The following is a 22,776-nucleotide window of genomic DNA, read 5'->3' as shown; positions in this document are numbered from 1 at the left end:
AGACCTACAGTTCAACTCAAGGGAGTGAAATGGCCCAATATCTAAAAACAGACAGGACTGAATTTGCAATTAGTAATTTGTATATTTAAACTCCACAGTTTATTAAATTTCACAGTGCACCAAATTAGGGGTGGGCGGTACACCGGTGTCATAGTCATCACCGGTGTGAAACTGCGCCACGACATGGATTTTGCAATACCGTCAATACCGTAATAAATCAATTATAAAATAATTTGGTTTGCTGCCGTGTTGTGACAGCAAGAGGTGGAAACACAAGCAACCTGTTTCATCACTTAAAAAACACGCACGCCCGTGAATATGAAGAGGCAACCCGGGCCAAAACGAGCGCAAGTGGGACCAGCAGCTGCAGCTGGTCCCGCTGCTCCGCTGGTGCTGCTGCAGAACCAGCGGAGCACGTCCCAAGACTACACAGCTTTCACTGCTGTTTACTGCTGCTACACCTTACGACAAGAGTAGTAAGAAATGCAGGGCTTAAAGTATTCCGGCACCGTGCCGGATCTCCGGCGTACGGAGTTTTTTTTCTCGGCGTGCGAGTTTGACTGCTTTAAAAAAAAAAAAAAAAAAAAAAAGGTTTGAGAGAGAAAAAAAAGTCTTAGTCAACCGGGTTCGTCTACCAATGGAATGAGAGGAAAGCAGCTCTGGCGCTCAACCAAACTAACACTAGCCAATCAGAAGTGGAGCTGGGCGGGTCTTTGACGGCAGCGGAGCGCAGAGCGCTGTTTCAACCTGCTGGAATACCAGTCACCCACTTCAAGATGGAGAAAAATTAATGAATGTCGGTTTAAAAGAATCTTTTTGCCCAGAAGAAAAAAAGAGTGACAAAAAAATACCCATAACCATGTTCTTCTCTCGAAAAAACACACCTGTACCGCGGGCTTTAGAAGAAAAAGACGCTGCAGCGCGAGTCGGGATGAAGCGGCTCAGAAGAGCACTGAAATACGTGCGAGGCGGTGTTGAACTCCGCTATTTGAAGCTTTGTATAATAATTATTAAAAAAAAAAGGGTTGCTACTATGTGAATATCACTTATCACGGGTTCTTTTTGGAACGTAACCCTCTCGGAAAACAAGGGATTACTGTATATGAATACTCATGGCATAAACCTGTCAAGTTTTGGATTTAAAATTAAGGGAAATTTTCCACCACCCGCTGTCCAACCAGCCCAACCGAGGTCCAGTATTACATTTTAAGACAGGTTTACAAAATATTTAAAATATAATATAATAAAAATAAATATTATATATATATATATATATATATATATATATATATATATAAAAATATTAACCTTATTCACATAAAGGGACAGGACAGGCTACTCTTCCCAAAACGTACCAAAAAATACCGTGATATTATACCGTCACCGTTCAAAAGATGAAAAATACCGTGATATTAATTTTAGGTCATATCGCCCACCCCTACACCAAATTATATGTACAACACATGTACAGCGATTTCATGCACATAAAATAAACTTGTCCGTAATGAATGCAGTTAGGTCCTTAGTTCATCATAGGAAGTGGTTCAGTCCATGTAAGAACATCCATTCCTAAGAAACTGAGATTTCAATGTATGTGGCAGGCAACCGGACCTCCTACCGCACATACAAAGTTCAACACTTGACAGTCTTGCAGCGGGTTTCAGTTCTAGGCTTTTGGGCAGCATCAAAATACCACTCCTTGTAACCAGTACAAAATGATTAAATCGGAATAATAGCTCACTAAATCCAAAATCATTGACTCAATTCATTACATGTTAAATCCAGATTAGAGTACTCACTCTTTTTAAAAATACATAAATAGGAAATCTCCATTTAAGTGTATAGAGCTCATTAATGGCTAGGACAATCATGCAATGTGATAAGCGCCAACACCAACACAAAACACTGAAACCTGAAGCTAGAATTAGGATGCTATCTCCAGCTAACAAACATTTCACTCACAAGTTCCCTCTATATACAAAAGTAGACCGTTTGGGCACTCCGGTAAAAGGCATCTAAAGGTTGAAAGGCACATCAGGCAATTGCATCAAAAAGGTATAATAGTGTCATGAGGAATTATTTCACCAAGAGCCTACCTGCGGCAGTGTCAGCATTTAGCCTCCTACCCCATGCCTTGTGCATGGATAGTGGCCTACATGTATATCCTTTAAAAGATCTCAACTTGTGAAGGAGTATGATAAAGGTGGTATCAAAGCTCCAGAATTTGAATCAATCGTTGGCACTTTCAGAATTAACTGGTTAAAATCTCTCCATGTGGTTCAACAATCTAAGATCCTTGTTTGAAAAAGCAGGAGGCTTAGACTTTATTTTGAAATGTGATTTCGAGGTAAACAAGATCTCGATTAAGCTATCTAACTTTCACAAGCAGATTTTTTATTTTCTGAAATTATATTTACCCACAACTTTTCTCATCATAATTCAACCTTATGGAATAATAGAGTAATAACATTTAATAGAAAATCAATTTTCAAAAGCGAATGATTTAACAAAAACATTATATTTATAACAGATTTGTTGGATGATAACTGTGTCATTTCAATCTACACAAATTTTTCAGAAAAATATTCTCTAAACTGTTCTCAAAGAGAATTTAAACTATGTAAACTGATCCCGCTGCCTCTGATTCACTTCTGATTCAATTTTATGATGCACAATAATTTCTCACTAGTACAAATGTATGGATAGGACAATGTCATCTGAATGATAAAAAAATGCAATAATACATTTATTAGTAGTTTTCTGAAATCCCAAATGTTTCATAATTACGACAGAAGGATCATTTGGCATGGATATAGTTCTCTTACTTTGAATACATTATAAAGCTAGTACTGTCAAGCTATTAATTAATTAAGATCTGTAATTAATTAATCAATCTAATTAATCGCTTTTTTAATATCACCTAAAAATTGCTGAGAAAATCCCTCAACTAGGTGTTTTCCTTTGAATTCATTACATTATTGTGGCAGATCAAAAGATTGATATATAACAACAAAAAAAGTGGCTTTATAAAGTAATTTATTAATTTTTTAACAGACTTGAACAGATGCAGTCCTAGTCATTTACACCCACTTGGCAAGAACATTTGCCAGCCTCTCGGTCGCAGACGTGCGCATGCGCGTGGTGTTCTCCTCCAGTCTAGTTTGGGGAAGAGCGTTGCTGTGGTAACATCGTTGAATAACATTAGCTGCGGCTGCGTTCGCGACCGGGTGTTTTTCGTTTATGTGGATAAACTTGAGCAGCTTCGGTGGTGAGCAAAGTCCTTTCCGCAAAGACATATCACTCTACCTTTATCAATGGTGCTGTCGGCGCGTTTTAGAAATGTAAATCCCTCATTCACTGGACCGACAACTTTCACATGCTCCTTCGTTTTCACTTGTCTTCTCCGATAACCACGCCCACACACAGGGACAGCCAATCAACGTCCACTTCAAGGTGGGACTGATCGTTGTTTTCCACCCGCAACAACACAAGAAGCGCACAAACACAGATTTCATAATAAGATAGATAGATAGATGTTTATTGTCCCTGTGGGGAGATTTGTTTGCAGCAAAAGACACACATGCAATTTGACAAACAGCATAAAACAGGGACACAGAACAGTAACACAAACACGGTGCATCCACTTGTACATGGTATTGCCCAGCCAGCTGGGGTGCTATAGCAATATTTAAAAGTTTAATGGCTTGGGGTATAAAGGACTTGTTTGACCAGTTTTTAGTGAACAAGGGGGGGCAATAATGCTGAGCTGATGGCAACAGTTTAAAACTGGAGGTAAGTGGGTGCGTCTCATCAGCCACAATGGCCTTTGCCTTGTTTGTTACCCGGTCGGTCTCTGTATCTGCTTTCAAGGATGGGTAGGGTGGTTCCTAACAGTTTGCTGGCTGTTGTTACTGTCCTCCTAACAGACCTCTTTTGTGCCTCAGAGGCATTCCCAAATCAGCAGATGATGCAAAAATTTAAAACAATTTCAATAAAAGCACAGTAAAACATTTTGCCATTAACATTAAAAGACAGTTTCTTTAAAAAGTACAGTCTATGTCTAGCCTTAGTGCACAAGCAGTCAGACCATTGTCCCATTTAAGTTTGTGATCAAGCACAACCCCAAGGTACTTGTATTCGGTCATAGACTGGATCACCTCTCCGTTGATAAAAGTGGGTAGAAATGAATTTTGCTTCCTGAAATCAATGGTCATTTCCTTTGTCTTTAAGGTGTTGAGGACAAAGTTTGCCCTCTCACACCATTTAAGAAAATGGTCCAGAACTGGCCCATGTTACTCCTCTCCATCATGCAGAAGGCTCACTAATGCAGTATCATCCGCGTATTTAATAAAGTGCCTGTTGGAGAAAGTGCTTGTGCAGGAGTTTGTTTACAGAATAAATAACAGTGGGGATAAAACACAACCCTGAGGGGAAGTGGTGATTGTATCTGAGAGTGATGTTCCAACTCTGACTTGCTGAGATCTACTGCTAAGAAAATCAACAATCCATAAAAGCAGACAAGATGGAAGTGAGAATTCTGTTTCCAGTTTTTCTGCTAAGATGTTCGGTAAAATTGTATTAAAAGCTGATGAAAAGTCCACAAATAAAATCTTAGCATGGGTCTTGGCTTTCTCCAGATGAGTATGTAGTACATGCAGTAGGTCCAGTACAGCATCCTCAACCCTCCTACAGGCCTGGTAAGCAAATTGCAGGGGGTCGATTAGATGATGAGTTAAGGTCACAATGTGCTTTTTCACCAGGCGTTCAAAGCACTTCATGACCAACGATGTAAGGGCGATCGGTCTAAAGTTGTTGGGGCCTGAGGGCCTGTGAGACTTTGGAACAGGTACAATTGTGGCTGCTTTCCAAATGCTCGGTATCTTATGAGTGTTAAAAGAAGACCTAAAAATGTCAGTAAAAACTGGTGCCAGCTGTTCAGCACAGTGCTTAAGCACACTTCCACAGCCGGGGCTTTTCCTGGGGTTGCAGATTTTAAAAAGGTGCAAAACTTGTGATTCTTTAATAATATCCGGAGGAGAGGTACGAGGGGAGGATGACACCACTGGACGATCGTTACAGCTACCACCGTCAAAACGACAGAAGAAGGTGTTTAGCTGGTTGGCCATCTCCAGTCCCTCACTACCATGAAGGTCAAGTGAAGCTTTTCCTCTGCCCTTAGGGACATTAGTCATGGTTTAATGCCCTGCCAAACCTCTCTGGGGTTACCAGATGTCAGAGCGCCCTCTATCTTTTGACTGTAGTTGTTCGTCTACTACAATTTGTGTTTTGATTTGCCTCTGGATGTCTCTTCTAGCTGAATCATCATCATGTATCCTAAAAGCATTTTTCTTCTAATAAAGGCAACTCACAAAACAGAAAAAGGAAAATTAGAGATTAAAAAATAGATGAAACGATTAAAAAACATAATGCACTGAATATGCCTGTAATTAATTAATCGCAATTAACGCTGTAATTTAACACCCCTAGATAAAGCATACTCAAAATTTATAAAATGGCCTGTTTTACCTAAAGTGAAAGAATCACAGTTTAAAGTCATAAACAAAATGTATCCTGTGGCAGAACTTCTAAAAAGAGATTTGGTTTTGAGGTGGATCAGTGTTCTTTTTGTAATAATGAAAATGAAACCCTATGGAACATCTTTTTTTTAATGCCCTATCACACAATGTTTTTGGTGTGACATAAAAAAATAGCTTTTCTTTAAAAATTAATGATGTACTGCAATTTGAACTTTATCATATTTTTTATATGGATCATCTAGTTTAGTGTGTTTCAGACATTACACACTGTATCATTCTTTTGGGTAAATATCATATCCATTGTGCTAAATGGCAGAACTCTATGCCTTCCTTCTCTGGTTTTATTAATGATGTCAAGTTTAAAAAGATCAAAAGCAATTATGCCAAGAAAATAAAACAGTATAGTGAAGTGTCCGTCTTCTGCTTTTCTAAATTATAACTTATTTTATTGTCTCACTGCTTTTTATGTTAAATTCAAATGCCTGATAGAATGTGTAACCTGTTGAAAAAAACAAAAAAAGATGTGTTAAAACGTAAAAATATGTTCTTTCACTGAAAATTATTTTTATTTAATTCATACATTCCTTATTTATTTATGAATGAATGAATGAATGAATGAATGAATACATTTATTTCGAACATGTATATAAAAAATAAAAATAAACAGTAACATCTTCATATGCACATACAGTAGGTTGGAAAAGGAGTAGAAGGAAGTATAAACCTTTTCCTAGTTCCTACCCCTTTATAACTATGAATTTACATTATTACTATTATATCCATATAAATATAGTCTATATAAATAGACTAGTATAGATAGAATATAGAATAGAATAGTCTCTCAGTGAACATTCCTCTGATATTTTTTGGTAGTAGATTATTCCTTTGAACATTATTTGCGCTGTTTTGTATTTAACCAGATCCATACATTTCAGTGTGTGTTCTCAGTATCCTGCATTGTTTGTGCTTATGGCTCTTTTCTGAAGTGTGCATATCGGCTGTAGAGTGCTTCTGAACACTGCTATTTGGTTCATACTATATTCCTTATTTTATTCTGCATTTGATTAATCATTTCATTTCATCTCAGAGGTCTAATGATGCTTCAGTAAGTTGCCCTGTGAAGAAAAACTTTGGTCTAGAGCTACATATGTCCCGCCTTCTTCACGTTGGTGAGGAAGACGCCACGGCTGCGTTGCAGCAAGACGATAGCGGAGACACAGAGATTTTGGAGTGATAAAACTGTTAAAAAGACACTTGATATTGTTTTATGCTGTTAAGGAGGAACTGTTCAAGCAATCCGGTGAACCACCGAAGCAACTCATTTTTTGCATAATCTCGTGATAAAGTTCATGCTCAAAAAACACTTTAGGCTAAGGGGGCGAATATACTTGCTGTTCAGAACGCGTACACGTACGCATAATGGCCGCCACGCGTAGCTATCCTGTGTTCATTTGACGCGTCGACAGGCACGTTCTCCAAAAGACACTGAATGCGTAGCGACCTGCAGTTCTCGCTCTGCCCGCGAGTAGCGCTGTCCCGGTCCGAGCACCAGGTGACCACAAGTGACTTGATGCAGAGGTCGAAAACTTGTGGACTGTTTTGAGGAGAGGCTGAGCAGGTGTTATCCTCACATTTATGATACGACATCTCCGCCGCACGGTGACAAACATTTGGGTCAAAACAGCGGGCGGCAGATCAACACAGTCCTGGGTGCAGATAGAGTCGTGCTCATTATGTCCGTGCTCGTGGGAAGATGCAGCGGTGATGCTGCTGGTGGGCTGTTTTGTCCACCAATCAAACATCTGAGCTGGATTCAGAGGTTCTTCAGTCATCGCTCGACCGACACCGACTTTGCTCCAGATATTTCAGTAAATAAATCTGACGACATGCGCGTGCTGCTCCACCTGGCTGCTGCAGCTCGACAGCTCGTCCGAGTCAGGTAGCGCAGGATGACAGCTCTCTGCTGCGGTCTGTGTGGTTTTGAGCTGAATCAGCGGGACAATCCCATCTAACAAGTCCTCAAACCAAACGGAGGAAATGCAGAAATATCGCTGCTGTTTGTCATCATCAATTACCTGCATCGGCAGAACGAACGAGCTCTCCAGTCTCCCAACGGCTCTGGTTGAACGGCCTGACAAACCATCTCCGATCGTTTTCTTTACCGAGATCACAAGAAAAACAATGCAGTGATCTCCTCTTCATCCAGTGTTGCTGTCTGGTTTATTTATCTTTATTCCACCAGCTGGTTTATTATCAGGGCCGGATTTAGTGAGGCCCATTAAGGTGGGCAGACTGAAATGTAAGGTGGGCGATGCTGGCCGTGCCGCAACGCGGCGGGGGCGAAAAAATTTTGGGGGGTCAAACCCCCGAAATGCATAGAAAACTATGCTGTCATCATATCAGTTCATCTATCTTCTCCACAGTATGCTAACCCAATTGCCCTTCCTGACACTACCCTCCGCATTTACCCGGGCTTGGGACCGGTGTTCTGTCAATCCTTGCTACCTGCAGAGAAATGCTACTTTGTGGTTCTGCGCATGCGGACAATCGATTTTCAAAGTTTGATTGCCACGCCGTAGGGTACGGCGTAGCCTACGCCGTAGGGTACGCAGTGACGTGCACCATTCTGCGTTGGTGTAACGCAGAACCATAAATCAGCCTTCAGTGTGTGCTGTTCTGAACACCTCTCCGCCGAGACACAACTTTTGCAGTATGCGTTCATTGTTGTCTAAAAATGATGCGCAGTGCCCACCCAATCAGAAACGGTACACATATTCTGTGATATTTTTTTATATTTATAAAAAAAAAAATTATAAAAAAATAAAGGATCCCCATAACTTTGATTGGGTGGGCAGGATGCACGTTTGGGTGGACACAGCCCACCCCTGCCCCCCCCCTAAAACCGGCATCGTTTATTATACTACTACCAAATATTGAATTACTTTTATAACCCTGGCTATGTATACTGCCCCCAATTGGTCACCGCCGGTACGACGTATTCTACTTGCGTACTACGCGAGCGACGTTTCAGTTGGTTGTGAATGCGAACGGACGCGAACATGAAATCAAGAGAGTGGGGCCGTAAAAAGAAAACACACACAACCAGGTTACAAACAACTACTGAGGTACTATTGCAGGCCAGAAAGAACAATGTTTTTGTTGTGTGCAGCCCGTCTGTATCAAACGCACTTAAAATAAACAGCCACCATCTGCTCCAGCTGAGATAAGAGTCCAATCAGGGTGTAGCACATACTTATTGGTATTTAAACTCTGTGCAGAGCTTTATCTGCCTCATGAACCTTTGGGAGTATTTCTGTTCTAACGCCTTTCTTTGAGCTGCAGTAAATATGTCTGTCTGGCTGGTGAAGGTGAGCCTGAAAGATTACACAACACCACCATCACATGTGACGGTTTATCCCTGAAAGCTGTACCAGGGCTACTTTAAAAGAAGATGATTTAATATCACAACAGTTTTGATACCTCTGTTTGATAAAGAAACTAAAAGTTTGACAAACCTGTAGTTCACAGGACTCGATGTATCTTTACAGAGACTCAAAGCTGGGCAGATCAAAACTCTATTTACAGCAGAACCTGATGTATTGTCAAGATTTGATATAACAATGTTTCCATGTTAAATTATATTAATATATATATTTTATTGACTAAATATTTCAATGTATGAAAAATCTGAGAACCAATTTGTTTTAAACTGCAAGAGTAACGTTGGATCAAGATAACTGACAAAAACTAAGCTGCTGTTTCCTTCATTGATTGTTGATTATTTGTTGGCCATTAAGTCCCCCTATTTTTCAGTGTGACTTTATACCTGCATGAATCAAGTGCATATTTCAAAACACCATGTAGTATGGTGTAAAAAATATTTGTAAAAAAGCCACCTTCAGATCTCAGGGTTGACAAGCAGGTAAGTTTTTTCTTCATTTCATGTTTATAAATACACAACAAATCTGACAAACTATTTCTTGACACAAGAACAAGTTGGCGGATGAAGAAGAGCCTTAACTAATTTGGGAAATATTCTGCATACATTGTTTTTGCATTCTGATGTGGGACAAATGACATAAAATACTCTCAGTGACATGATATACCAAGTCAGTACAGTCCACTAATTACATCTGATTGCTGAGATGATCTACACATTCAGTATAACAATTAAAACCATGCTGCTCCATTCCCATTATCCTTCGATTAGAATAATGAGTCATTAAAGCTGCTTGATAATGATGATGCACACCAGTGGGAAATTTAATGATCCTATCATGGACTTCCTGTTCCAACATCTTGGAAAAACTTTTGCTGCAGCTCAACCGGGAAGCAAAGCTTTGTCTGAATCTGTTCATCGCTACAGGACACAATTATGGTCTCATAGTTAACATGATGGGCAATAAAATCACACTCAACATGCAGGACTGTGATTTGATTAGATCCTCTAAAATGATTTACAGAAAACAGAACTACCCCCTATTGTTCTAGTTTTGTGCTTACTTAGAGACTTTTTTTAAATGTACATTTTAATCTTAGTCTAACAGTAAGAAAAAAAACCCATCTGCATGGCAAAGACAGGAAATCTATTGATCCGTGGCCAGACAGACACATGAGCTTTTCTTGGTAAACTATCTGCTCAGAGCAATACAGTCTCAGGGTGTTTTATGAAATTGACACAAACACACTGTTTATGATATTCAACGGGCAAAGAAGTCCTCATTTAATCTTGGAAACACTTGGTGCGCTGGCATTATTTGAAAGCCGAAAAACTTAATTCAACTCATGTCCCACCCACATATTAATGCTGACATGTTGGTTTTGACTTCATCAGCTGTGTCTACAGCTTGTAGTTGTTGTTTGTTAATATTTAAGCATTGAAAAATATGCATTGAAAGTGGACATTCATTTAAAATTAGGATTATGTTAGAAGAACATCATGGCCTGGGGCATAAAAGAATAATATACTGCATCGTTTTTTTTTTAAATCCCGTAACTGGATAAGGTTGCACAATGATCAGCAATCCCACTGTGCCTGCATCAAAATGCAATTTCTATGTGAGATTAGGTTAAAGTTTTTTTTAAAACAAAAAAAAAAGTTTCAGTGCTTACTTTACAATTTAAGCTAATCAGACGACATGCAACATGATGTTTGTAACCATCCATTCATCCATCCCATACAGGCTATACTGCAAACAGTTTCCTGAGAAGAAAGTCACTCAAATTAAAACTTGACACCTTTGTGTTCAGTGGAGATGATTTGTCCTGAGCCAAAAATGTTTGGTGAAAGAGACGTTTCAACGGAATTTTTAAATTAAACTTTTTTTAGACTAAAAACTAAAATCTGTTGTCTACCACTGCTTTGGCAAGGTATTAAAAGCCAGATGTTTCAAATTTGTTTGCTTTAATTCAGTCCCAACTGAGGCTGAATATAATAAATAGTGTTTTTATCACCAGGCTGACTGTTTTCTTTTACTGCAGGGACAAGTCCATGTTTGCAGGAATGCCAGCAGCAAAGTTGATTATTGTTGCAGAAAAACTGAAATCTTGCTGAAATAAACATTTGAAGATCAGATTAAATCTGAGCATAGCCAATTTGGTGCAAAACGGTAAATAAAATCAGCTGTTTAGGTATTTTCTGTATAGAAAAACAATTTGTTTGGCCGCATAAAATTATAGTGAAATTTGTCTCCTTATATACAGAATTTTCTGTTGTGTACTTCTGATTATTGGAGATAGATAGATGGAAAGATAGATAATCAATAAAGTATCTTAAGTATTTAAATATAAAAGAACACAGCTGAACAATAAAGACGGTAGAAGATGAAAATACTAAAAATACTAAATATACTAAATACAACTAAATCAAATATCCACAAGTGTGCTTAAGGATAATTAAAAAACAATGAAGCGCTTGCAGTGACAGGGCAGGGTTTGGGCCTGTGATTCTGTGTGCGTGGTAAGGTGTCATGGTGATGGTGCAAATAAACAAACATAGTGAAGGTGGAGAGGCAGACAGACTAACCCGAGAAGTCTACAGTATCTCACCTCTTCCCTTGAGGGAAGCATTGAACAGTTCAATGGCTGTGGGGACAAATGACTTCCTCAGCCTGTCAGTTGTGCATGACAGTGATTGAAGTCTCCAGCTGATCAGGCTCTTCTGCTTAGTAATAGTGCTGTGCAGTGGATGGCAGTCATTGTCCAAAATGTTGATCAGTTTGTTCAGGGTCCTTTTATCTGATACTGAAGTGATGCACTCCAGTTCAACTCCCACGACAGAGCCAGTTTTCCTAACCAGCCTGTCTAGTCGCCCAGCATCCCTATTCTTAACGTTTCCTCCCCAGCATACCACGGCATAGAAGAGGAGGCTGGGAACAACACACGTTTAAGGACCACAGTCTCCTCAGGAAGTACAGCCTGCTCTGCCCTTTCTTATAGAGTGCTGCAGTGTTGACTGACCAGTCCCCAATCATAATTACAGTTTGATATCATCTATTCAAAAATCTGGTTAGTTTGTGGAACATATTCCGGAGTAAAGGAAGAAAATAAAACGATTTAACGGTAAAAATCTAAATCATAATTTGTAACACTTGATTGCAGGTAAAGCATGACAAGGTGCAGAGCTTATTTCGAACAGTTGAAGTTTAGACTTCTTGTTCTTGCTCTGTAAATGCACCACCAAGGTCAACATGGCTGCGTGGGTTCTCGTCTGTGCTGGAGCCACAGACTGTTGAAATTACTGCACAGCTACTTTATTATGTCTATCATAGGTTTTCTGAAGAGTAGCTTTGAAACCACTTTTTTCTTGTACTGCATAGCGCCATGTTGCAAATGGGTAGCACAAACAAGCCCGGGAAGCTGACACACTCGATTTATGTCAATCAAAGTTAGTGATGGCTACAAGCTCCTTAACCCGATCCATGCCAGAGGAGCTGCTATGCTCCTGGTGAATGTTTTCAGAGAAATATCTTGTTTCAGATGTTTTGGAAACAAAATCAAAAATAACTGCTGTCTTTAGCTGATGCTGGGTTAGTATAATCAGCCGACTGCTTCGTTAAGCTTTGTCGCATAACCATGACTGATGAAGTGATAATGGCTAGGCATTTGTTAAGCTGCCCCATGTTATAAATGAATCACTTTATATAAATTCACCTGATAGCATACAAAGCAATTCACCACCCTCACAGTTTTCATGGATATTAAGTATAGCTTTGGAGACCAAAACGTTTTGTGAACCAGGCTGTAAAGATGTTATTTTCTGGTGGAAAGTTGGACATTTTAAAAGGAGCTTGAGGCTCCTTTTAAGAAATGAGACTCTCTAGCGCCACCCTTCACCACGACGGCCGTCGGGGGTACTGCAGCCAACAGCGAAGCCGGCACGGGAGAACGGGGAGAACAGGCATGCAGCGTCATGTGACGTCACATCCGCAGCCCAGCGCAGGAAATTCCGGCCCGGAATTGCAGCACATTTTGCAGCACACAGCCTGTTCAAGGCAACAGAGAGATACACTAGAGGGCTCATTCTTTTGGGTTTGGAACGCTTCATCTGACATTATTACTAGAAAACTTAAAACGTATAGACTACGAATTTTTTTCATAAATTCTGCCTCAATCCGGCCTCAAGCTCCTTTAACATGGGAGTCAATGCAGATTGACTCGCTAATGGAGCCACCCCCCAGTGGTCAGAAGATTAACTCCAATTTTCATTATCTCCCAGGTGGTTTATCCCAGAAGTAAGATACTGTAGTTGGCTTTTAGATGTAACTTTCAGTGTGAAGCTTCTTTTATGTAGCTCAGATATTGCAATGGAACAAATAGATAGATGTTGAGGAATAGTAATTTGTACTGATATTGCATTAATCTATCCTTCTACGTGGTTCAAAAGCAATGAAGAAGTCGTAGCAGAAAATGTGTGGCAGGAAATACAATGATACCAAGTTGATCAATCACATTTGTTGCAATCCCCATCAACCCAACATGTAGCTACATTTCAGGGGAGTTGCTGTCAATTTACAGCGAAGGTTGCAACGTAGAATTTCCAGCTACTATGGGCATATGTCGTATGTCTGATGTAGAAGCATAAATCACACATAATAGTCAACCTTACATACAATCTACTATAGCTGACCTATTCTTGCCCCTGCCACATGGGGTCATCTTCACCCTTCAACACATCCCATCAGTGGGTTATGTATATATGTAACATAAAACATTTTTGTGAAAAGTGTTCACTTTCAAAAATAGCCACACACTAGCAAGAAACCAGCATATTTGGGGTTCGACTTGGGCAGACCCAATCATAACTAAAAGCATCTTACACCACTGTGATCTTGACAACTCATGTAAAAAGTACATAGATTTTTGTTTTATGAACAACAGTTTAATCAGAAATCACTGCAAATATTTCTTGTCCATTTGTGATGTTGTGCACCTCTGAATGTGTAATTATAAAAAAGTAAACTCTTTTGGAATGTAGATGTGTAAATTTACCATAAGTTTAAATCTATGAAACAGAAGCAAAGTTCTAATTTATTATGAATGCACATACAGTTTGATCCACAAATTAGGACATAATGTTAATAGAAAAATTAGAAATGTATGATAAGAATGTTTTTCAGTTGATTTTTTCCATTCGATTTCTTTTTAAATTTCAATTTTAGTCACAATTGCAACTACATTGACCTTGATAGTGCAATATTTATAGTTGTTTGTAAAAGATTACAGTAACAAATACTCCAAACCGTTACTTTGACTGAAACAGCACTGTTAAAAACTGGTAGTGAGTATTTTTATGTATTTATGTGTCCTCGGGTTCATGGACTTATCTTAGACAAAGTTGCTTTTGTATAAAATAGCTTTTGCTATTTTGCTTTTGCTTGCCATACTTGTTAAACTCACATAATATTTAAATTCATGTCGTCACTGCGACATGAAAATGGTGCTCTCGGGTGGGCAGAGGAAGCATGGCTTCCAGGCAAAACGTAAACATCTTATCTTCTCTGCCACACAGACACAATCTCTCCATCTAAAACGGCTTTTTTTTAGTCTCTAAGCTACTGAGATCTAACTCTGTGTGTGTGTGTGTGTGTGTGTGTGTGTGTGTGTGTGTGTGTGTGTGTGTGTATATACTGTATCTATATACATATATAAGCATGGGTTTGTGTGTAAATGAATAACTTGCTGTACAGTGTATTTAGAACCTAAACATGTCATAATAATACCATATAAAGATGAACCATCAATAATAATTTGCAGCATCCACAATATTGCCAACAATATGCAAACCCAGAAAAATCTCTGACTTTATTCTCTGCACTGATGTATTTAATTTTAGCTGACTGCCATTGTGTTTAATCCGTTCCAGTCTCAGATTACTGAGTATCAGTCACACAATTTTTATTTTCTGCCACCCAACAAATTCTTTCAGTAGTGTTTACCATTTTGCAGCATAGCAATCTGGTAGAGAGCTAATCTATCTGATTATATAACAATGTGAAAACATGTCAAAAATGCCTCAGCAAGTGCAGAAAAATATTCAAAAGTTAAAAGCAGAAAAACCCTCACACTGAAGACACTGACACTAACCTAACCGTGGAAAATGTATTTTTGTGTTGCAGATATTTATAATGCACAAATTAATACTTATTAATACTTATATTTGAAGCACAACATTTCTTGTGCTGTTTTGTGTGTGTACGTGTGTCCAAAACAAAGAAAAACAGGAACTAATTAATCTAACAATTGTTGGAGGGATATCTATACTAAACTCTTGTTTATTCATTTATTTGCCTTTCATTACTGGTCAAAATAAGATTATTAGACTAACGCTTTAATTGTCTTGTTGACCAGTCTTAGCACTTTTAAACAAACCACACTCTCTTAGTCTTTAGCGACTAATGAAACATAAGACTTTCACTCAGCAAACTTAAATCAGAATACCCTAAATGCAATCAGCATTTAGCTCCTTTAACTAAAAAAACATAACCACAGATGACTAGCTGTACACACACTGCCTTTATCTTTAACAGACGCCAATTATGCGAGCTAATCTGGGCATACTTCCCTGGGGAGGCAGAGAAATAATTGCCAGCAATCTGCACAGTGATATCAAGCACGGTTCTGTTGTTGCTTTAAAATGACTTGACACATCTGGGAATGACAGTGTTGTAATAGTCTAAACTCCCCACTTGGCTTCATCAAAAGGGGTCAATTAGAAAAACAAACAGGCCGGGGACTCATTCTGCATGCAGGGGAACCGAATGAGGGCAGATGGTAGGCAGGAGACTGAGCCTGCCCTTGAGCAGTGATGTGAAGTCTTTGTTGTAAAACATACATTGACAAAAGAGTCTTCACGTGCATGTAGGCAGATGGAGCCACAGAAACATCACATCCGAAGGCAACTATAACTTGATAATAATTGTGTTACACATATGTTGTAAGAATGCATGGCTTACCTAACAGCATCTCCACGTGTTTTAGTATTCCTCTTCTATGTTGAATTTACCTGTCAGTTGATTTACAACCACACAAATTTAAAAAAATAACGTCCTTATAGAGAACCGCTCTGTCTCTCTCTTTTTTTTCTTTTTAAATATCTGTCTTTCCTCCACTTTGATTCTCTGCCTAAGGTGAAATGGCAATCCCTTCTCAGGTCAATGGCACATCGTTGCTGCGATCCAAACTGCAGCAGTGAAACGACGACTCACATGAGCTTCTATTAAAAGTGTCATGCTCTGCTGATCGTGCTGCCCTTTATGACACACAAGACAGAAAGAGCAAGGAGGTTTAGAAATTAGTAAAAAAAAAAAAAAAAAGAGAAGCTGAGAGTGTCTGGAGAGCAAGTGTGTATTCTTCTGTGGGGATGAGTGTGTGAAGCCGAGTGAAGGAGCAAGAGGCAGAGCGAGGAAGAGGGAGAGAAAGAGCTGGCAGAAGACTGGCTATTAACAACATGAAAATCTCACACCTCTCACTTCCTCCCCTTTTCCGTTTCCTTCTCTTTCTTCTTCCACTTCTTCTAAGCCTGTGCACCTGCACCCATGCTCCTATAGGGACATCCACATGTAGTTTCCTTCCTGGCATTAGTTCATGGTCATCTTTTATCAATGTGTTTGTATTCAGCTTTGAGTACAAATCTATTGTTCACAAGTTAGTAAAAGCTCACAGTTGTCGTTTTGTTGTGAGTCTGCTGTAAAGCGACTGCAACGTCCTACAGGATAACAATCAATTATAGAAGTCACTCATGCAGTTCAAAGTCATTATTTTTTCTCTACCACTAAAGTGTGACTGATATGATCACCAGCGTAATTAAACTGCAGACCAGCGTAATTGAATAACAGAGTTCACCCAGTGAAGGCTTCTCTTTCATTCGGAAAGCAGATGGATTCTTGCGAGATCCACATGTTTGTGGCTCCACCACTATTTTGATCAATTAATGAAGCCTTTAACGGCTTAAAGAAGGTGTAATGATCCATTTATTTACATCTATACATATATTTAATTATTAATGATCTGGTAGTATCAATGCAAACTGAAAACATCGATCAGACATTAATACATTAATAGTCATAAATCCTAAATCAACTCTAAACAAAATTGTTTCATGGCAGAGTTTGTGTATTCAGCAAGCAGTGAATTGTTATCCAGCGTATCAATGCAATGCTGATCATAATGAAACTTTACATTCCCTCTATTTAACCACAGCAATACAACAGCAGAAACGATAAATGAAGTACAATGACTTAGATTATCTTTGACTGGACTGTATTTTACTTGTCCTCTGCAAGTGCCTTGAGACGACTTTTGCTGTGGCACTTTATGATAAAAGGTGAATTGTAATTAGTATTTTTTATTAGTAATCGTCAAGAATATTCTGTCAAATATTAATTTATGTTGTCCTGTTTAAACTGTTATTTAATGTCTGAATTAAGCTTTGATGTTTAAGGTAATTTTTTTTAAAGTCATCTGTGTTGTACATCCTACTTATTTTAAATGCACTTTATGCGTAACAAAAAAACACTATAGTTTTAAATTCCTTGTTTTTTTTATGTTGTAATATTTTGTTCCAAAATTATAATTTTTCAAGATAATAATTTCTGTAAAAGTTTACGGTATAAATTTTGATGATCATATGAAAAAAAATCGGTATAGAGTTTATATTAATTTCTTGATTAGCTGCTATGCACTTTATGTTGCTGAAGGGAAGGGAATTCAGTGCCTCTGAAAAATCATTCCAGAAGAACGACAATGGATATTTGCAAAGGCAACACAAGGGCGTGTATGTACTGCTGAAGAAGAGGTTCCTTCAGTGCATTGTTATTCATTCAACAGCCACAATAATCACTTCAGATCAACACAATTATTCTCACAGTCTCTACAGAACCCTTGGCCTCATATCACACACACACACACACAGAGCTTGTGTCTTCCCTGTGTGCTATTTGCTGGCTTCTTGTCCCCTTGATTAAGGGCGATGTGGAAACACAACGCTGACAAATCCTGACAGTTTTACACTTGATTTCAGACTGCTGCAAACGGAGGTGCAGTGTGAGAGCCTCCAGCAGAATGATCGCATGTCGGCTACACACATCATGCTTTCATCTTGTCACGGACCTGCAAACATTGGCTGTGGATACCTCTATTTACGGACTCTGTGCATGTCTGACATGCCAGGTTACTCATGGAAATCACAGATTTCCTGAAGGATGTGGGGGAAGGACAGAGAAGCAGGAACAAAATGTTTACAGAGCCTAAATGCTCTCAAAACTTAAAAAAACAACAACAATACAATAACATCTTCATCTTCACAGACTCTCAAATTATATCTAAGATATGGTTTTGACTACATTGTCAATACATTAAGTGCAGTTATTACAAAAGCATGTATATATTGAACTCTGCTAAGCATGCAGAATAATTGCTCACATTTTTACAAACAAAGCCCCACTGGACCGGCATCTAGAATACCAGCAAATTTTTCTCTGAAATTCAGATTAGTTCCTTTTGGAAATTTGGTAAGCAACCCCAAACTGCACGGATCACACAATCAAGGTCAGGAAACTGGTGCATGAGCCCCCTTTTTCTCCATGTACGTAACTCATTCAGGCAGTGGGGAGAATAGTAGTCAATCATGTGACATCTGAAAAATTGCTGCTTTTGCTCAGCAGCTTCCGCTGGATGGATTGAGGCCAGATAACACAAAACTCCAGCTGATAAATGTCCTATTTCAGTGCCCTCATAGTATGCTGGAGCATGTATTTGCGTGCATGTGCCTGCAGACAGGCTGATCTTAAGCCGCTTTACAGCCGTTTGCTGAGGTAAAAGGCTGATTCAAGCTTCAAAAAAGCATCAAACCAAGTCAATCTGTAGTAAAACTCCATTTAAGAAAATTACAGATTTTCCATCAGAGAAGTGGGCGGGGGTTATTTGAAGAAGACAGGTTTCATTTGTCTTTTTAGTGTATGAGGAGAAATTATAGGTGACTTTTCTGAAAGACATCATTTTTCAGGTTGGATTTATGATGTGTGTTTGAATAGTCTTACATTAAAACATAAAAAAATAAATAAATAAAACATTCATCTGCAACCGAGATGGCTTGAGAGGTAAACCACATAAACAGCCTCTTGGGACCCACAGGCCACTAGGGGGACCTCCAAGAACGTGAAATATTATGAGAGGCTAATTTATATAGTTTTAGTGAAGAGCCTCGAACATTTTAAGTTTGCTCTTTAATTTGCTGATGTGAACCATGCCATTGCAAAAACATGATCTCCCAAGATAAAGGGTCAAAATGTAGATCATCTGCATATGGCTGGGAGAGGGATGATAAATTGTGAGTTGGAGCAAAGACACATGGGAAACATGCAGGGCAGAGACCCCCGAGGACTGGAACTGGGGAACACTGCTGCAGGACATTTTGGTATACTCAAGAAGTCATTTTCCCATTTATGATGGCCAAGGGTCCAGGCCTTGGGGCAGAAAAGCAAGCTCCATTCATGATGCTCCCTCAGTAATTGTCCGTAACTCTTTGCCTGAACGCTAATCCAATGTTGCAGAACACAAGCCTCTTTTTTTTTTAATTTATTTTTATTACTATGCTGGCATCCATGTCCTTTTCCCACAAACGTACCTGCAGTTATCTTCAGCCATCAGTTCCGTTCAGACCTTTTTTATCTCTTTGGTTCACGGCAGTGGTAATGAGTACATAAAAAAAAAAAACAGAACAAAACTCGACAGTAAAAGAAACTTAAAATGCCATCTGACAAAGAGATATAAATGGCTGAAATGTGACCATGGAACAACAACAATGATAGATTAAATAATAGATTTGGTAAGGTGAATTTTGACAAAATAAAAATATTAAATGCAGTAATAGCCATCAGTGAGACTGTTCCCGGTGCAATGGAGTTTATTTTAGTTGCAAATAAAACATTAGACTAGTTGCCCCTTTAAATTGTTTAAAAAAATAATGTAAATAGTTTTGTAAAGACATTGTGTACTAGTATATTCTATTTCTTTATTATTTGGCCAGCATGCCTATCCCATTTTCCTTAAGGGCCACATGAAACCCTGGACCGAGTCGTTTGCATGATCCAAACGTGGAGTGTATATATGTTATAAGCATATGTTTTAAGCATTAGTTCATCCCTGCACAGTCAGTAATCTGTTGACTCGACCAGATGCATCACATTCATGTATATCACTTTACAGGAGTGATGTTTGCGTGCTAATGCTTTAAAGCCTGACGTATGATCTTTTTTAAGTCCAGAGGGGGTTTTTTTTCATTAAAAATATAAAAAGACATTAATACGAGGTCACATGAAATGATTTACAATAAAAGCAAAATCTGACAACATCAAGATTAGACGTTTTTGAGATCAGACGGATTAATTTATAGAGAGATGTGAAGTGACCAGTATGTTTATTAGAATATGAGACAGCTACATAACATTTCTGTCAGATTAACATTAAGGGAGTATGTCTGAAAGGGGCTTATTTCATAACATTTCCTTACTTCCTTACATACTTTTACATCCCCAGCACAGACCATACCAAAAACCCTGAAAAAGACTGAACTGACTTCACTGCTGTCCTATAGTTAGTGCAGACTGTGGAAAGCGATTTGCTCTGTTTCCTTTTCAAAAAAGGTCCCCAGTGGAAACCAACCTAATATCTTTTCATTTGTGGCACTTCATGAAGCTGAATAAAGGGAAAGCGAGTTCAGCCATCGGAGGGAAATGGTAGGAACAAATATTAGACATAATTAAAAAACAACACCACTTGAGGTTTCTATTGATTGAATATGAGATACGAGTCATTGATGTCACACAAAATACCCCTTAAAAAAAGCGATCTGGGATGTGGATTTGCAGACTTGAGTCTAGATGTGAGTACAGGTAAATGTGTACACAAACACATATAATCTACTTTGAATTTACAATCTATAGAAAGTTTGGAATGTATTGTGTCAATTTTGAAATGACTGGTGACTAATGTGTCCAAGGTGTACCCCATGTAAGTCAGCTAGGATATGAAGGACATGCATGATTTCGATACCTGGAATGGCCCTACAACAAGAACCATCAGTCATTAATAGCTAAATAACCACATGAACAAGGACTTATTGCTTTGTCGAGCACTAAAATACAGTGACATTCAAAAATTCCACTTAACACTTTACTCAGCATGTGGCTAAATGAGTAGCATTATAACAGATATTCTTTGGACACTGTATACTCTGTACCAAACCTGAAAAGGACCATCCACACCGTTATCAGCAACAAATCTAAACACTATCCTCTGTGATGCTATGAGGTTATATCGGTGCTTTTGAAAAAGGTTACTTAAAGTTCTGTGATGCTGCCATCACTTTGATGTAGCGTTAATGCTTCTTAAAAGTCTCGATTTGAAAAATATTAAGTGTTCTTTTCAAGATGACAATCCAAACTCACATTCAGCACATTACAAAAGACATAGTTGTACAAGAACAGGGTGGCGGTACTAGTCTGCCTGCAGTCCTGACCTGCCCTCAGTAGAAAAGTGTGGAGAATTTGAACTAAAATGTATGAAAAATGCAACAATACAATGCTGTACTGTGGCAATCCTAAACACGTTTGCAGGAAGAATCTACAAAAATAAGACCTGAAAGGCTCCATTTCCTGTTATTGTCAATTGCAGAGCATCCTCTCAGGGGTGTCCAAAGTCGGCCCTCGAGGGCCGGTGTCCTGCATGTTTTAGATGTGTCCCTTTTTTTTTATCAGACCGTGATACAAGGAGCTTGGTCATCAACAGAACTATCCAGACTTTGATGACAAGCTGGTGACAACCGTTAATTAGAATCAGGTGTGTTGATGGAGGGAAACAACTAAAACATGCAGGACTGCGGCCCTCGAGGACCGACTTTGGACACCCCTGCTCTAAGGGTTGTGGCAACATTAAAAAATAAAATGGGGATTTTCTTTGGATGTGTTCAGGCACCTTAAAGGGCACTTATTAAATTGCAAAGTAATGTTAAAACACACACACACACACACACACACACACACACACACACACACACACACACACACACACACACACACACACACACACACACACACACACACACACACACACACACACACACACACACACACACACACACACACACACACACACTTGCCCTGGAATGGATCAGTCTAAATTGCTTAATTATGAATGATGGTGGGTAAAGGCTATTATCTGACTCAGAAAAGTCATTACAATTCTGATGATGACAAAATAAGGTTCAAATAAGGGATAAGTTAAGCAACTGATACAGAATTAATTTGAGCTAATGTGTTGTATTACTCTAGAACAGTTACATGTGTAGCAAGCCGACAGCGAAAGACAGTCTCATAAATCATGTTAAAAAAAATGTCATATTTACTGGCCAGTTGTTCATCACAGACTTTCTTTCTAAATGGCAGCGCAGTAGAGTGGCACAGGTGGTGGTGAGTGAAGGTGATTAATGGCCCTTCAACAAAACAGGTGTGCAGATTTGGTGAATACTCCTCTGGAAAAGTAAATCTCATCTTCACACACACACACACACACACACACACACACACACACACACACACACACACACACACACACACACACACACACACACACACACACACACACACACACACACACACACACACACACACACACACACACACACACACACACACACACACACACACACACACACACACACACACACTCTCTCTCTCTCTCC

The 22,776-nt window shown here is 38.9% G+C and overlaps 1 protein-coding gene across 11 annotated transcripts in view; it reads right to left on the bottom strand.

Annotated features, from left to right (window-relative positions):
• The window catches only part of LOC133419371 (zinc finger protein 385C-like), a 102,807-nt gene that overhangs the window by 30,076 nt on the left and 49,955 nt on the right, over positions 1-22,776 (bottom strand). Inside the window, exon 1 of one of the 11 annotated variants that reach the window (XM_061708518.1) lies at positions 15,992-16,035. The exons of the other annotated variants lie outside the window; for them this stretch is intronic. Coding sequence (XP_061564502.1) covers positions 15,992-16,001 — 10 coding nt within the window. The 5' untranslated portion in view covers positions 16,002-16,035. Of the gene's footprint in view, positions 1-15,991; positions 16,036-22,776 lie in introns of those variants that run through there. 11 annotated transcript variants of the gene reach the window in all.

This window comes from Cololabis saira, chromosome 19 (genome assembly GCF_033807715.1).
Source record: "Cololabis saira isolate AMF1-May2022 chromosome 19, fColSai1.1, whole genome shotgun sequence".
NCBI classification, from domain to species: Eukaryota; Metazoa; Chordata; class Actinopteri; order Beloniformes; family Belonidae; genus Cololabis; species Cololabis saira.
This window is presented reverse-complemented; position numbering and strand designations above follow the sequence as displayed.